The sequence below is a fragment of the Atta cephalotes genome (assembly GCF_000143395.1).
Source record: "Atta cephalotes unplaced genomic scaffold scaffold00075, whole genome shotgun sequence".
Lineage (NCBI taxonomy): Eukaryota > Metazoa > Arthropoda > Insecta > Hymenoptera > Formicidae > Atta > Atta cephalotes.
Genome location: NW_012130139.1, coordinates 634344 through 650558, shown reverse-complemented (window position 1 = coordinate 650558; position 16215 = coordinate 634344). Strand labels below are relative to the sequence as shown.

At 34.1% G+C, this 16215-nt stretch overlaps 2 protein-coding genes across 2 annotated transcripts; one reads left to right on the top strand and one right to left on the bottom strand.

Annotated features, from left to right (window-relative positions):
* Positions 1-50: 50 nt before the first annotated feature.
* On the top strand, positions 51-3461 carry LOC105624260 (zinc transporter foi-like). Its single transcript, XM_012205619.1, has 10 exons — positions 51-720; positions 798-862; positions 971-1214; positions 1326-1495; positions 1581-1799; positions 1875-2004; positions 2160-2429; positions 2519-2695; positions 3049-3236; positions 3315-3461. The coding sequence occupies exons 1-10, from the start codon at positions 51-53 to the stop codon at positions 3459-3461; spliced, it is 2280 nt and encodes a 759-aa protein (XP_012061009.1).
* Positions 3462-6919: 3458 nt separating this feature from the next.
* LOC105624259 (KAT8 regulatory NSL complex subunit 2) lies at positions 6920-10086 on the bottom strand. Its single transcript, XM_012205618.1, has 8 exons — positions 9836-10086; positions 9554-9735; positions 9091-9259; positions 8175-8338; positions 7972-8108; positions 7468-7587; positions 7244-7384; positions 6920-7171 (listed from the first exon to the last, which is right to left on the bottom strand). Exons 1-8 carry the CDS (start codon positions 10084-10086, stop codon positions 6920-6922), a joined length of 1416 nt encoding a protein of 471 aa, XP_012061008.1.
* Between the last annotated feature and the right edge of the window lie 6129 nt (positions 10087-16215).

Below are 16215 nucleotides of genomic sequence, written 5' to 3'. Positions count from 1 at the left end.
ACACACAATATTTATATATGTGTATATGCTCTGCTTTCAGGAGGCTCATCATGTCGCATCATATCGTTACCGTATGCGTAGTGTGTGTACTGTGCACTGCACATGTACCCTGTTCGGCGCATACGAATTTGTCGGTGATGGCATCGAATAATTCAACAAATACCAAAAATCATTCGGATCCACAAGGACAACCATATATATACTTGAAGAATCAACAGAGATATGATCCAAGTAACTTCACTAGCAATAAACACGACGCTGTAAGATCTCATCCTATTCAACACATTGACAGTAATAGCAATAATAATGTTTCGGTAACCACTGACGCGATATCAACTGCATCATATGATATTCATCTTAAGAAGCAGATGACGGAAAGCTTCAAAGGCGGCGGCAATCTGCAAGATATACGATCGTCAATTAACAACGCAAGTGTATCTATAAATTCAAGAGATACGGAACTTTTGGAGCGTCTTGCTCAAACAGAGTTGGTGACAAGTGTCAAACAAAAGTCTGCACGATATAGCGAAGATTTATATACCGTTAATAAATCTAGATTAAAAAGAGATGTGAATGAGAGGTATTTCATGCAGAAGATCTTTGAGGCCTATGGAGATGGAACGAGTATAACTATGGAAGGTTTTGAAAAACTTGTCCGGAAATTGGGTCTACTAAGATTATTTGATACGTTAGAGGTGGACAGTGATACCACTGATAGAAGTATGTATAAAATTAGTAGTAAACACATTAAAAGATTATAGCAAACTTATCAAGAAAATCATCTTCATATGTTACAGATAATAATAAGAATTTTCCAAGTAAAGGCCTACACGATGCAGATAGTAACAATAACAAGGAAAGAGTAAGACATGCGCTATTTATCAAAATAACTTAATTCTTGAGAAATTTGTTTTGTAGTAATTATAATTATATATAATGCGTTGATTCAGTGCATTTACTTTTATTTCAGTGCTTAAATAGTCAAGAGTTGCTAAGTACTGTTGCCCAAGATTCACACTACGTTTTCAATAATAACGCGACGACATTGCCTAGCTGGCTTTTCGAACGGGTGTGTCCGGTTCTTGTGTATCAATTAGCGGCCGAATCCAGTTCGGAGAGAAACGGCTGTATACGAGTACCCGAGAACTACAAGCCTGTCATGCCAATCGATAAATTTTATACAGCGGAGGATTCGGCGCGTAATACTGTAAAAGGTATTATGTGAATGTGAACGAACAAAATGCAATGATCAATCTAGTCTTAAAGATAAGTCAGTTCTTTCTGAAGAAAGGCAATAAAAAAATGGTCATTTTTATTTATTCCAGTCTGGGTATATTCAACAGTTAGTATTTTCGTAATTAGTCTTAGCGGATTGCTCGGTGTAGTAGTAATTCCGATCATGGGAAAGAATTATTACCATCACGTGCTACAATTTCTAGTTGCCCTGGCCGTAGGTACTTTAACCGGTGATGCCTTTATCCATCTATTACCACACGCAAGTTTCTTTTATTTATAAGATGTTATACGTCCGTAATAAAATGATTTATTTTAATATTACAGTATCTTTCTAATGTTTGTAGGCGATGATGCCACTTCATCACCATGAAAACGATAAACATCATGAACACGAACATCATCACGACGAGAGTAACGCGTTATTAATCGATCATGTGAATCTACATAGTATGAATATGTGGAAAGGATTAATCGCTATGATGGGTTTCGTGACATTCTTTTTCACTGAGAAGGCGTTAAATATGATATCCGAATGGCGAAAGCATTGGCAGCATAAGAAAAAGGTGAATAAAAGAAGAATCTTTATCTTCGTAAACGTAATTTCTTGTATTATATCAATCGGTGAAATAATATTATAGTTACCTACGCGCGTGAGAGTAATGAGGGAGAGCGATGGGCCAAACAGCAATGTTGTCGGTGAAAAGCTATGTAAACACAAATACTCTTCGTACCCATATTGTTATGGCGAGATTGCTAGTGAAACTCAAGGTGACAGATGTTTTTTGTATTAAATTTAATGTATATTAAATTTTGCGGTTATCTGGGTTGTCACGTTTCGATCAAAATAGAGCAGCTTGTCAAGTTAATATATTTACTTCAAAGGCATATTGAAAGGTATGAAAAATAATCAATGAAATATGCAGATAATCATCACAATCGTCGAATGAATCATCATGAGAGACCACCTATCATCGAGGAGGAAAAACCATTGACATCCAATTGTAATTCTGTAACGAAAATCATGACTGATGACATAGAGAAAAAACCAAAGGATGATTGGAGAATGGATGATCCGATTGTAAATGCTAAGAAAAATGCCGATGGTGCTGACGTATCATTAAATGAATCGGAGAGCTATACCGTCATTCTACGTGAACACGAGACCAAACATCACGGCCATAGTCATTCCCATGGTGCGTTTTCAACATTTTGTAATAAAATATAAATACTATAATCTCTTACGCAATGTGTGCATATCTGATAACATTCATTTCGATTCTAGGCCACGTACACTCGGCTCCCGAATCAATGTCCAACGTGGCTTGGATGGTTGTAATGGGGGATGGTCTGCACAATTTTACGGATGGCATGGCTATCGGGGCAGCTTTTTCAGCAAACATCGCAGGTGGATTCTCCACGGCTATTGCTGTTCTCTGTCATGAATTACCTCATGAACTCGGTATTGTGTCCCTGATTCCTGATGATGTATCTATAAATATATATGTATTTATAACAACGGCGAAGTTGATTGGATCGCACTAGTGCGTAGGGGTGTATATTAAAGTCATTGTACACTAATTTAATTTGAGTGTAAAAGGAAAATATTTCGAATTATAAAATACATATTTTACCTAACAGCATAATAAAGTGAATTGAGTATTTCATTATTTAAGGTTTAATGGATTTCGATGTTTATAATAATCATTTTTATGATAATTTGTGTACGACGGCGATAATGTGCGTCAGTGCACACTAAGTGCGTCCATTAGAATTCGCTATTAGTAATACAATAATGTGAATATTCTTGTACAGGTGACTTTGCAGTACTTCTGAAAGCGGGCATGAGTACCAAACAGGCTGTTTTTTACAATTTATTGTCTTCAGTGCTTTGTCTGTTAGGTATGATAGGCGGAATATTGTTAGGAAGTACTCCCGACGCTACCAGTTGGATATTTGCGGTTGCCGCTGGAATATTTATATATATAGCATTAGTAGATATGGTGAGTATACTTTGTTCTACGAAAGATTTACGATAATTTAAGAATGAAATGCTTCTTGAATTACTTCTTTTTTCTTAGGTACCAGAATTGTCGTCGAGTCATTCCGCGGAAAGTGGTTCGCGATTACAATGCATTTGGCAAACTTTAGGCTTATCGACAGGCCTTGGAATTATGTTACTTATCGCCGCCTACGAGCACGATCTTAAACATATTTTTGACAACTAGATTAATAAGTAATTGCTCTCGTATTAATGTTATAAATGAAATATCTTCCTGTTACGTTCAAACTATCGTATCTCTTTGTAATTTAATCTCATTAGCAATCTTTCAGCGTTTAACGTTACAATGAAAGTAAATTGTTCTCTCTTTCTTTCTCTCTTCCTTTTTGAAATTATTTCTTGTATTTCGAAAAAAAGAACGTAATGGGAAGGCTACACAAATTAGATCGCAGTTTAGATAAAGCGACAATATCTGAACTCGGATTGCCGATAAAAAAGAAAGTGTTTTAGAAAAATGAAAGTGTTGAATTCCGAAAGAATAGGATTTCTGTTAGACAGAGTACCAGTAATCGAATTGTCAAGCAGTCGAATTACAAACTGTGTTAATTATTTTCGAACCAACTTGTATTAAAGATATTTCTATACCTTTTCCGAGATCAGCTTGGAGATACTTTTATCGGGTAAGCAAAATTAATTTTTCCATCATAATAAGATAAATTTTTAATTGTCTAGTAGCTATGTAAATAGTTATCAAGAGACTGAACGATTTTGAAACAAGTAACAAATTTTTTTCTTTAAGAAGTTAATCACACGTCAACAACATTAATTATTGTCAGTAATTTACATTCATTACTTAAATGTATGATATTGAGGGAGAGTCATGTATAGTATTGTTTTACGAAAAAAAAACATTAACTTTGTACAAGCTCTGTGTAGATTGCATATGGGGCGTTTAGTATGATATTTCCGATTATTATTATCTGGGTAGAAGAACGGTACAAAAGAGTATATTTAAATATTGTTAGTTTGCAGCAAATTTGTGATAATTTTGCATAACCGAGTTACTTACGAATCAATGTATATTTCATTATAGATACACAACTACATTATTACGAGACTTTGAATATTATCATGTTCTTGCAATTTAAATAGATTTATTACTAGATTTTTAGAGATAAGAATGTCAGTTATTTTTTTAATTGCTTGTTATATTTTTTTTACAAGAAAGAAAAAAGTGCTGCACGGTCTCAAAAAAGATTTGATTCTCACGAATCAACACGGCTTAGGAGAAGTATCATACATGACAATATTTGAAACTTGTATTTATGTTTATAATACACAAGTGTTTATTTTCGCCAAATATTAATAATAACGATAATATTAATGATTGTAACGATAATGATAGTAATAATTTTAGGATTTTATATATACTGTATTGAAATGCTAAGAACTTTAAGATATTTTCACGTTGTCACTTTTACTTCATGATCGTTATGATGTGCATATTGAAATGCATTTAAATGTAACGAAAAAATTATAGCTGTATAAGAAATTGTATTATACGTTGCTATAATACATTGACTTTTCAAAATTATTGCTATTCTGTCAAAAATTTAATTCCATCCATATATTATAAGTTTCTTTTTTAATTATACATAAGTATTAATATATATATTTTTATAACCAATAAGGCATGCGTGCAATTTTGGTTATTTTTATAGAAAATGTAAAAGAGCGTTACATATTTTTGTGTATAATCAATTTTGTTTGTGCACAACTGAGATTTCAAAACTATGCTACTGAGATACAAATAAAATAAACCGCACTCTTCTTTAATTAAAAAAAATTTTACCTATTTTACTTATTTGGTATTCGAATATAACATTTACTCGGATGATATCTAAGATAATAAAATATCTGATTAAGTATTTTAAATACTCGAATACTGAAATATTAAATGGCGAAAATGATTAAGAAAACAACCCACCAATAGAAAATAGAAAATACATTGCTTAATTTAAATAAATATTAATAATAAAATTATAAAAATTCTTGTTTCTCAAATTCCTTGAAGATACATCTTTAGTGTAGTATGAAAAGAGTACTGAAATAATACAATTTAATATCTATTATATAAAAAAAATAATATTAAAGTAATTAATAACAAGATTTTATAACAACAAAAATAACTCCACTTTGAAAATCATATAAAAATATTTTGTTATACAGTGACAAAATCATCCTGATTGTTCATCTGCGCTGATAAACTGAACGCCGTACTATTCAAGTCTCACTATTCAAGCTCTCATTTGCAAATGAAGGTTTTAAATTAGCAGAATCATTCATTTTCCTCATTAGTCCTGCCATATCATCGAGATTGATTTTTTGTGCTTCATCTACCACATTAATTTCCATTGATTGACTATCTATCGATCATCAATCCTTCTTGCTTTATGGATTTTTCCTCTTCGAGCTGTAGAGACGAATATAGATTACAATTACAGAATATTCATAACCAGCTTTAGATAATTACTGAAGAATTCTACCATACCTTCATAAATTCCAGTTTCAAGTAATAAGTATCGAAGTCTTCTTTTATGGCATGTATTTCAGATTTTATTATTTCTAACTGTTGTTGTAACTTGAAAATTTCCGCATTTATAGTATCAATATTAACTGTCTGCGTTCCAATGCTTCTTGAGTTGCTAAAAAATTAAATTTCTCCTGTTCGCATCATAATCATTATCTCATAATAAATAATAATATATATTTATATAATAATATATTATTATTATTATTCATTATGAAATAATGCTTATGACAGGAGCAATTTAATTTTTTATATATCTATTATTATTCTCTCGCTCACCTGACCATCATAGCTATAGCTCGTTCTTTTGACTGGTACTCGAAACGGCGAATTTTATCGAGTGGTTTACAGTCTAAAATCTGAGACGCCGCCACGTCGAAAAGCACTGAAACTCGACAATTATTGACATTTTTTTTGATAATTTCAATAACGGATTTAAACGGATTTTGATGATTTCCTTTTTTAAATCAAACATATGAAAAACCAACGATTTTCAGCGCAATCTGGTCTGAAAAATCGCGAACTAGAATTCTGTATATTAAAGTCCTCTTGGATCCGTGAGCGCTCGCTGCTATTGATCGATCTAAAATATTCTAAAAGAATACAACCAATTCGCTTCGCAACAGTTGAATCTGCATATCGGTTTACATATTTTTAATGTTAATAAATAATTTAATGTTTGAATTACATATTTTTTGTTGTCATAATAATGTACATCATAATGTTAAAAGAATTAAATTATTTTATTAACATTGAAAATATGTAAATCGATTTATTTACCATTCAATTGCTTTCAGTGTTGTTCTAGTTTTCCCAGGGAAAAAAAATTAATAACACTATTTTGTAACTGTACAATTTCTCATATCTAGTCTATTTCTCCGATTATGTACAAATATATTAACAATTTAGTTTAAGTATTTTTATTATATGTGAAGGAGATAAATTCGCTGTATGTGCGTATGTAATCAAATACTGAGTAGCCAGATTAATAATAGCAATTCTTTTTAAAATACCAGAGTGACATTTTCATTAAGCGCAGCGATAGTATAACAGCAAAAGTAACTTCACTTTGAAAATCATATAAGAATATTTTATTATACAGTGACAAAATCATCCCGATCGCTCATCTGCGCTGACAAACTGAATGCTGTATCCGTACTAGTCTCACTATTCAAGCTTTCATTTGCAAACGAAGGTTTTAAATTAATAGAATCATTCATTTCTCTCATCAATCCCGCCATATCGTCATCGGGATCGATTTCTTGTGCTTCGCCCACCACATCAATTTCCATCGATTGATTATCGATCATCGATGCTTCTTGCTTTACGGGTTTTTCCTCCTCGAACTGCAGAGACGAATATAGATTACAGAATATTCATAATCAACTTCAGATAATTATTGTAGAGTTCTATCATACCTTCATAGGTTCCAGTTTACACGGCGGCGGCAAGTTCATGTGAAATACACAATTGGAATCGAAGATCACCGGCACTGGTTCGTGACATTCGATGTCCGCTCGTACAGCTCCGCATGCTTTGAATAAAACTTGATGTTGGTCCTGTGAATAATATCAAACAATGAAACAGATCAAGATATGTAATTATACATCTTTTTTTCATAGAAAGTAATATAAATGTGTACCTTTAATATATGTTTACGACAATGCTTAGCCGACGGAAGCGTTCTTTCACCACATTTTACACCACCTTCGGTAAATACGCATTTTGATATATTGGGTGGTTTTTGAATAGGCTCGGTTACCTGAAGCATAATTTTTATCATACACACAATGATGTAAGTGATGCACATTTATTTGAATGTCAATGATATAAATAATATTCGAATGCGAACGTGAAATGGCAAATAAAGCACTGATCTATTATGCCAGAAATCCCGCGTTTGATCCCAATAGGAAATATTTATGCTTGTGTCTCCTCTCGGAAAAGGCCGGCAACCTCCCGAGAATATCCCACAAAAATACTTCTCGAAAAATCCACCGTTCGGAATCGACATTAAAACTGTAGGTCCCATATGCTCATGGCAATTAAATAATCAACATGGGCACCACAAGCACATGAGAGAGATATAACACATGCCAGAGATCTAACATAAAAAAAAGAAGATAAATAATATTTGTGATATTACCTGTGCACGACGTTCTAATGACTTCCTGTAAAGTATCGCTTCAACACCACTCCGTCTATGATAACGATTTAAAGCTTTTAGTTTCTCATAAAGCTTTTTCTCTTTTGCAGTTTCTCTTTTTTGACTGTATATACTACCTATATATTGCATATAATTTATTAGAAAAGATAACAAAATGTTGAAATTATCTAAAATATACTTACATAATGTTTCTTTTTCTTTCTTCAGAGCAAGTAAATATTTTCGTCTTTTCTCCTTTAGTATGTATTGAAGTCTTCTGAATTGATCGATATAAAGAGACTGAAGTCTAATTAGTTTTTCTCTCGCGATATAAATTACCTCTTCTGCGGTAAAGATACCGGCGTGCCTTAAAAAATTAATACTAATAATTTAGGGAGTAAGTAGTATCTTATTCTTGCGCACAAAGCAACTACAAGAAAATTCAAGATTAGAAATGCAAAATATTCTCTCTCCTCTCCAACATTATACAATTTTTTAAAATTTAAAAAAAGGAGAAAATATTTTATTAACACTTTTACATTTGTTTGAGAAATATTTAATTTAAAATCACACTAACTGTTCAAATTTACTTATTCTATACTATAAGTTCTAATATTAGATGTGAGTAATAAAAAAAAAGATGAATAATATTTTTTAAAATATAAAGTTGCACAAGCTGAAGCATGCTAGCGGATTATTCTAAAGCTGTATCATATTAGAGATTGAAATTGAGATTGAAATTGGATTGGAATTTGATTGATCAATGCAAAGTTCATTAAACTTAGTTTTCTTCTTTTAAGGCTGAGTTGTTCCATCTTTTGATAAACTTCAGCTCACTCTCTTACTTTCTTACTCTTATTCTTTTATTCTTTTATTTATTCATTAGATAAATTATCACATAGTTTCGAAAGATAGAACAACTGGCCTTTATTGATTAAGTTTTATTCAGTCCAACTCAATTTCAATCTCTAGACTGATACAGACATTATGTATAGCGTAATTCTCAAAATAATTAACATATACATACGCACACTAAAACACACACACACACACACACACACACACACACACACACACACACACACACACACACACAGTGGAGTTATAGAGCACACTTACTTCAGGGGATCCTCTTGTGGACTGTGTAAACTTTCATTATCACTATCATCGAGATGAACTCCTCTCAAGGTGTCAGTGACGACTGTAGGTTCAACGTCACTTTCTGACGAACTAGCGTAATCTAAGATGTCACTTCCACTTGCATTTACTCTATAAGCATCAACTTCGGCTGAAAATAATAACTTGATATTCTAATTTGCAAAAACTTTTATCGATATGCAAATTTACAAATGAACAAGCAAAAATTTACAAATTCTAAATTTAATGTTAAATATACAATAGAAATATCTTCTTAACAACAAGATATTTTAAATAATATTAATTATAATATTAATTATAATATTAATTAAATAATTAATAATATTAATTATAATAATAATTAATTAATTAAAATCAAGGTAATTAAACATTGCAAATAAAATTATATAAGAATTTGATATTACAATTATATTAGAATGCTTACTGAAAGGATCTAAAGCTTTCACTTTTCGTTTCTCCTCTTCTGTGTCTTCAGCAGCAGAATCAACTGGCTTGATATAATGGCTTAAATTAAGCAGCAACATCTCAGGTGTTTCTGGCAAAGAACGCCGTGATGTTGATTTGATCCGGGCAATTTGTGCTTTTCTAGAATGTTCACCACAGTATCTACAAGAGATAGATATATAGTTATTAATTTCTCTAAAAAGAATGGTTTCATAAATTTATGAAATACAACAATAAGAAAGAGAAAATTATTATTATTTACGAGACATCTCTTCTATCCAATTTTGGGGCTGGATTCTGACACTTTCTTCCATTAGTATTGTATACAAATGCACATTGTTTGTAAGGTGCATTGGAATCTTCGAGAATATGCTTGGCGCAATATGAATATCCTTCCAAACTAGATTGTGTACATTCATAGGATGCATAGAGACAACTTTGAGCCTGTTTGGAACGTTTTGTAATTATTGTTGCAGTTGGTACAGGCATTGTAGACTTTGGTATCCGAAACATGCCTTGTTTCTAAAAGATAAATGCATGGAGTCAATTAGTATAAAAGTTTTCTTTAAAAGTATGAGAGTATCAATTCTCAATTTGGCTTCAAGACAATTTAAAAAAAAATACGGTTATACTTCAACGAACAAAATGTGTTATGAATTATACTATTTATAGTTCCTTTATTTTGCAATACCTTGTATTATATTAAGAGTCTGTTTTTGTTTTCTCCTATTCGTAATTAATCCTAGACAATAGATAGAAGCAAAATCGAATTTATCGGAATAATCTTTGGGTAAGTTTTCGTTCTAGTGATAAAAGATGTTTGCTTTGTTTTGCTTCGTTTCGAACTTTATGTCCTTTATTTTGTTCTATCGGATTTGCACATTTGCAGCAATTGCAGTATTGAAAGAACGCGAACAGGTTAAAGTGAAAAAATGATCAATGGCCTAGTTTCCACCGAAGGCTTAAATCGGATCAGAATGTAAGAACTAACCAACTACAGTCGAGTATTTCCCTGTAAGGGGCTTCGCACAATAAGGCTACTTTTTCATGCTAACGCTCGATGCTCATTTTCAGCGTTTCAAAACAAGTCACGTTATCAAAATTGATGCTTAATATTCGTCAATTTTGATCAGGTGACCTGTTTTGAATTGAATATTAGCAAATGTAGTTTTAAAGGAACAGGGAACAGAGAATAGGACTTTCAACTTATCAGAAACTGTGTATTTTACAATACATGATTTCTGATAAGTTGAAATTCTTATTCTCTGTTTTCTGTTACCTGTTCCTTTTATTGTGCGGAGAATCGAACAGGGGAATGCTCGACTGTAATTGGTTGGTTCTTAAAACTGCTTTTTCATGCATGCAAATATGTCAGGTGACGCAAATTTTTCATTGCTTCCACTGTATTTGCTGCACCTGAAAAGGAATATCGGCAATAGCATATGTATTAAAGTTTAACCTCAAATATGTGTTTGTTTAGCTCGAAAATTAATATGGAAATTAATATGGAAAAAGATGAATACTTGTGATTATGGGTACAGTTAACGCGATGTTGCAAACGCTTTGAAGCATTTTTTTAATTGGTCAGTTCGTAAAATTCTTTCTTCTAATTGGTCATCAAACGCTTCAAAGCGTTTGTAGCGAGACTGACCACAGTCTACATGGCAACTGTTACAATTTGGACAACCATTTCAGGTAATTATCTAGAATTTAGAATATTCTTATTACTTCAAAATTTAATAAAAATGTACTTATTGTATGTATTCATTGTAAATGTACTCAATGTTTTCATTTTTTATTACTTACAAATATTACAGATTTTCTTAGCTTCGAATTCTTTGCTGCTCATTGTTCGTTCGATTGAACTTCAATGAGATGCGACAAAATGTATTTTGTTTCGTAAGTGCATCCCATGTAAAATTTTTAACCAATAACAACGAATTGCTGACGCTGAGTGCTATATGAAAAGTCAGCTTTACATTCTGATCCGATTGAAATCCTCGGTGAAAACTAAACTAATGATGTAAGGGTGAAATCACACAGTGCGAAAAGCTGTGTTCGGCAATGCTCTTTTTCTATAGTGCACATGACATTGTTATAATATAAGAGCACTCTGACGCCTCAGATTTGCATTATCGAACGCAGCTAATAACAACTGCGGAATAAAGAATCATAGAAACAACTAATCAGCGTTATTCTGCGTTATTTTCATGGAAGATAGAGACTAATAATTTCTGCACACAGAACATTGAATTGAATTCAACTTTTATCGCGCAGTGAAAATTGTATATCTATTACTTCCGAGTAAGCAAGATGTTGATTGGCTGTCGCGTCAATTTCCGCCGCACGGTAAACGTTACCGCATTCTATGTACAAAAGCCATAAGGAGACCGAACTTGTATGGACGAGATTGTCAAAAAAGTGATCATCTGAATTAATTCGATCGAGATATCGCTTTTGTTCCACGACATCGTTCTCGCAGTTTGCAAGTAGGTCATATCAATTTTACATGAAAAATACTCCATTCTTCATACAGTTTTAATGATAATTTATGCGAATTTACAATTTTAATCACGTAATTTATTTTAATGCCGAAAATGAGCGTCGAGCGTTAGCATGAAAAATCTTTACGCGTTTCCGCATTTCCGCATTTCTGCACTACATGCAATGGTATTCTCACTCTAATAAGTATCGGAACATCTTCTTTCTGTTCTTCTTCTGTGTTTCATCACGGAGTAATAGGAACTGAGGAGACCAAATTCGAAGTCTGAAATGTGCTCGAAACACGGTGTCGGAAATTTATGAAAAATCTATTGTAGATCCGGACTTACTTCAGATCTACAATAGATTTTTGAGCCTTAAGCCATAAGGAATGGATGAATCACAATCAATTATTTTCTATGCATTCGACTACAATTGATCAATTTCTTATGGCTTGAGGCTCTATTGTAGATCCGGACTAAAGCATTGTGCATGTCAAAGCGAACACAGCCATAATCTCTATTGTAAGCGCGTTCTGAATACGGGCCATCTAAGGGTGAAATCACACAATGCGGAATAAGACTACGGAATAGAGAATGCGTCATTGAAATAATTACTCAACGCTATTCCTCATTTGATGTTACGGAATAGAGAGTCATTGTTCTTGTAATAAATCGTCATATTTTAAGAGGTTAAAATAATTTGATGGAATTGCGTAATGTCGAAACGAATGAAGCAAAATCTGAGTACATAAATATAGATAACAAGATCAAAAAAACAATGATGCATTACGTGCGATTTCAGTGTGCCCTTTTCCACACTTTTCCATCACGCCAATTTTGTGCATTATGTTCACACAATGCGGAAAAATAATAGTAAATGCGTTAAAGCAATTCAAAAATTTGTTCAAAAAATTGGAAGTTGTTCAAAAAGTTGAAATGGATCTCGATCGGAATTACTCAATTATTCTAGATTTCTATTGTGTTTTCTGGGGAAAACGGAATCATTCCAATCGAAATCCATTCCAACTTTGTTCCATGATAGCCCAGACTTCGGCCCCTATTCTTGAAAAGTATTGCATATGAGAAATTAAGAATGTGCTAGTATTTAACGCATATAGTATTTCCTACTTTTCAAGAATTGGGACCATCATCTCCAATGCGCAGTATAAGGCTGAAATCAGACTATGCATTGAAGATTGAGATTAAAGATTAAAGATTGAAATTTCATTAATGAAAAAAAAGAAATTTTGACTCCTTTTGTTCTGATTAGTCAAAATTTAATCTTTCAATCTTCAATCTCATTCTTCAATGTGTAGTCTAATTCCGGCCTTAAGTATTGTGTGATGTTAGAAATCGGTCCGAAACCTCAGATAAAGAAAAAATTGATCAATGGTCATGTGATCAAATTGTTCAAATGTGATTTGTTAATTTTTTTTGTCCGAGTTCTCGGACCGATTTCTAGCATCATGAACATCGGGCTTTACTCCGGATACGCATTGATCTAGTTCACATCTAAGTGCACTTGATAGAGAGCGATGTAATTGTCCACTGTCAATCATAGCGATAGGGAGTTTAAGATTATTTTTTTTTAGCGCTGTGATTGGCTTGGCGCAATTGGATCGTGAGCATTTGCCATACACTTCACTTCACGGATACTAACTAGTAATTTTCTAAATGATTTTAATTTCGACGATACGTGTAAATATATACGATATGTATATTTATTAATCATTTTGATGCCTATTGTATCAATTTAGTACATTAATTTTTGAATATATTGCTGAAATAAAAATAATTTAATAGAAAATTACTAGTTAGTACGTATATCAAGTGCACGAGGTAAACTAGACAATTATTAAGCCCATTCTACAATTGCATATGCGTAGTTGTAAGTGCAGTTGTTGATTGCAGTTGTAAAAGTATATATCCACACAACTTGTATAGCTGCATAAACGTATGTACAAAGAAAATTATCCACATAGGAGAAATGTGATTGGATAATTTTCTTTATGCATATGTACTCTAAGAATTGACTAATTAGGCCCGTTTCCACTAACGTAGATTAATTTTAATCTCGGTTCAATTTACTCTTTGTCTTTTTCTAGTTCTACAGATTGTAACGAAGAATAAATTGAACCGAGATTAAAGTTAATCTACATTGAAAATGGACATCAGTAGTTTATACCGGATCAGAATGTAAGTACTAACCAACTACAGTCGAGCATTCCCCTGTCGTTCGACTGTAATAGGGGAATACTGGACTGTAGTTGATTGATTTTTACATTCTGATCCGGATTAAACCCTCGGTGGAAACTAGGCCATTGATAAAAATTCTTAGGAACACCGCGCAATAAAAGGAATAGAGAACAGAGAATAAGAATTTCAATCTATCAAAAACTGTGTATTTCGCAATACATGATTTCTGATAGGTTGAAATTCTTAGGCCGGGTTCACACCTTGACGGAAAAACGGAAAGCGGTAAAGCGGGAACCAATCAGAACTCGCGGAAAGTCAGAAGCAAACAAACGAAATGTATCGCCTACTACTATTGCGAGTTCCGATTGACTTCCGCTTTTTCGCTTTCTGTTTTTTCGTCAAGGTGTGAACTCTTAAGATGCAGCCTTAAAATGCAGCCATAATAAAAGGAATAAGGAATTAAGAATAAAAAAATAAAGATTTCAACCTATCGAAAATCGGAATACACGGTTTCTGATAAGTTGGTATCATTGCTCCTGTTTTCTGTTTCTTTTAAGGACATCTACATAAATCGCAAACGCAGAACGCATTTGCGAGCCAATGAAAAGCTGTTATTAGTATCATTGATGCTTCTGATTGGCTGTGGCAAATGCGTCTGCGTACTGCGTTCTGCGACTTATGTAGACGGTCTTTTAAGCTGGAAACACAATAAAAAGCACAGGCAATAGGAACAGGAAATAAAAGATTTCAATCTATCAGAAAGCGTCCATTCTATTATTCATGGTTTCTAATAAGTTGAAATTTCTTATTCCCTGTTCCTATTGCCTTTATTGTGTCTATTGCTTTTATTGTGTTTTCAGCTTTATTGTGCGAAGCCCCTTATAAATACAACCTCTTGCTCAACTACGCTAATGCAATTGTAGAATAGACTTTAACATATCACTCCGTGATCGAAGTGAAAGAGTCTACAGGCACGGCGCCAAAGCGCGCTACGTGAGACGTGAGTGCGCTGTGCGACGCGGTCGCGCTGGCTGGCCTCCGGAGGCGAGGCGACCTAACGTCGGTGGAGGTGTACGGTGTACGTTTTGCGAAGACGTGAATTTCTGGAAAGCAAGAGAAGGTGAAGGTTTCAACGTGGTTACGACGACGCGGTTCGGCCACGCATGTTACGCAACGTGTGACGCGACCGATGTACTTAATGCACCGTGATCGTTTTAGCATCAAATTATCGGATCACTATCGTGAGGGAGAGATTTTTCGTGAAACGTTCGAACGCTCGCCCGGCCAAACGCAATGACAATGCATCGTCTCCACGAGATACGCCGGAAGTTGTGACGACTTGTTCTTGTGGACGATTGTTCTGCGTATTAACGGGAATGATAATCAGCTGAGAATAAACAACGCTCCCTTATACATGTACATTCGTCGACGATGTCCGACTTTGGCCGACGTTAACGGGACGACGCTGCACGCGTTTTCTCGCAAGCGTGCAGTCGCGCGGAGAACAGCGACTGACGAGTCATCGAGACTCATTATTTCAGGTAACCTGTTCCAGCCCGTGAGTGGTTACTCTTGAGACTCCATCCGCGCCTTCCGACGCATGGGACGCGTGTCCGTGTGACACGTGACACGCGAGAGGACGTCTTAGATCTTTTTTTTGTCGCGACATTTAAGAGATCTCGCTTCTCGTCGCATCGCGTAAATCGCGTTGCGTCACTCGCGCCTACGGCGCCATTTTCGAGATTGTACGCAATTGTACGAGAACGAGGCGGCGTGACTGTAGCCGCAGTGGCGGGACGTGACTCGAGCGAGTGTGCACCAAGTGCCGCTTCTCACTTCGTCCCTCAGCTCTCTACCTCCCCACTTTTGGATTGTTCTAACCACGCGACAATCCCGTCAAGAGTGTGTATCGTTTACGGATTATACGGCCCGTAATTTACGGGTGAATCGTGTGTACATATAA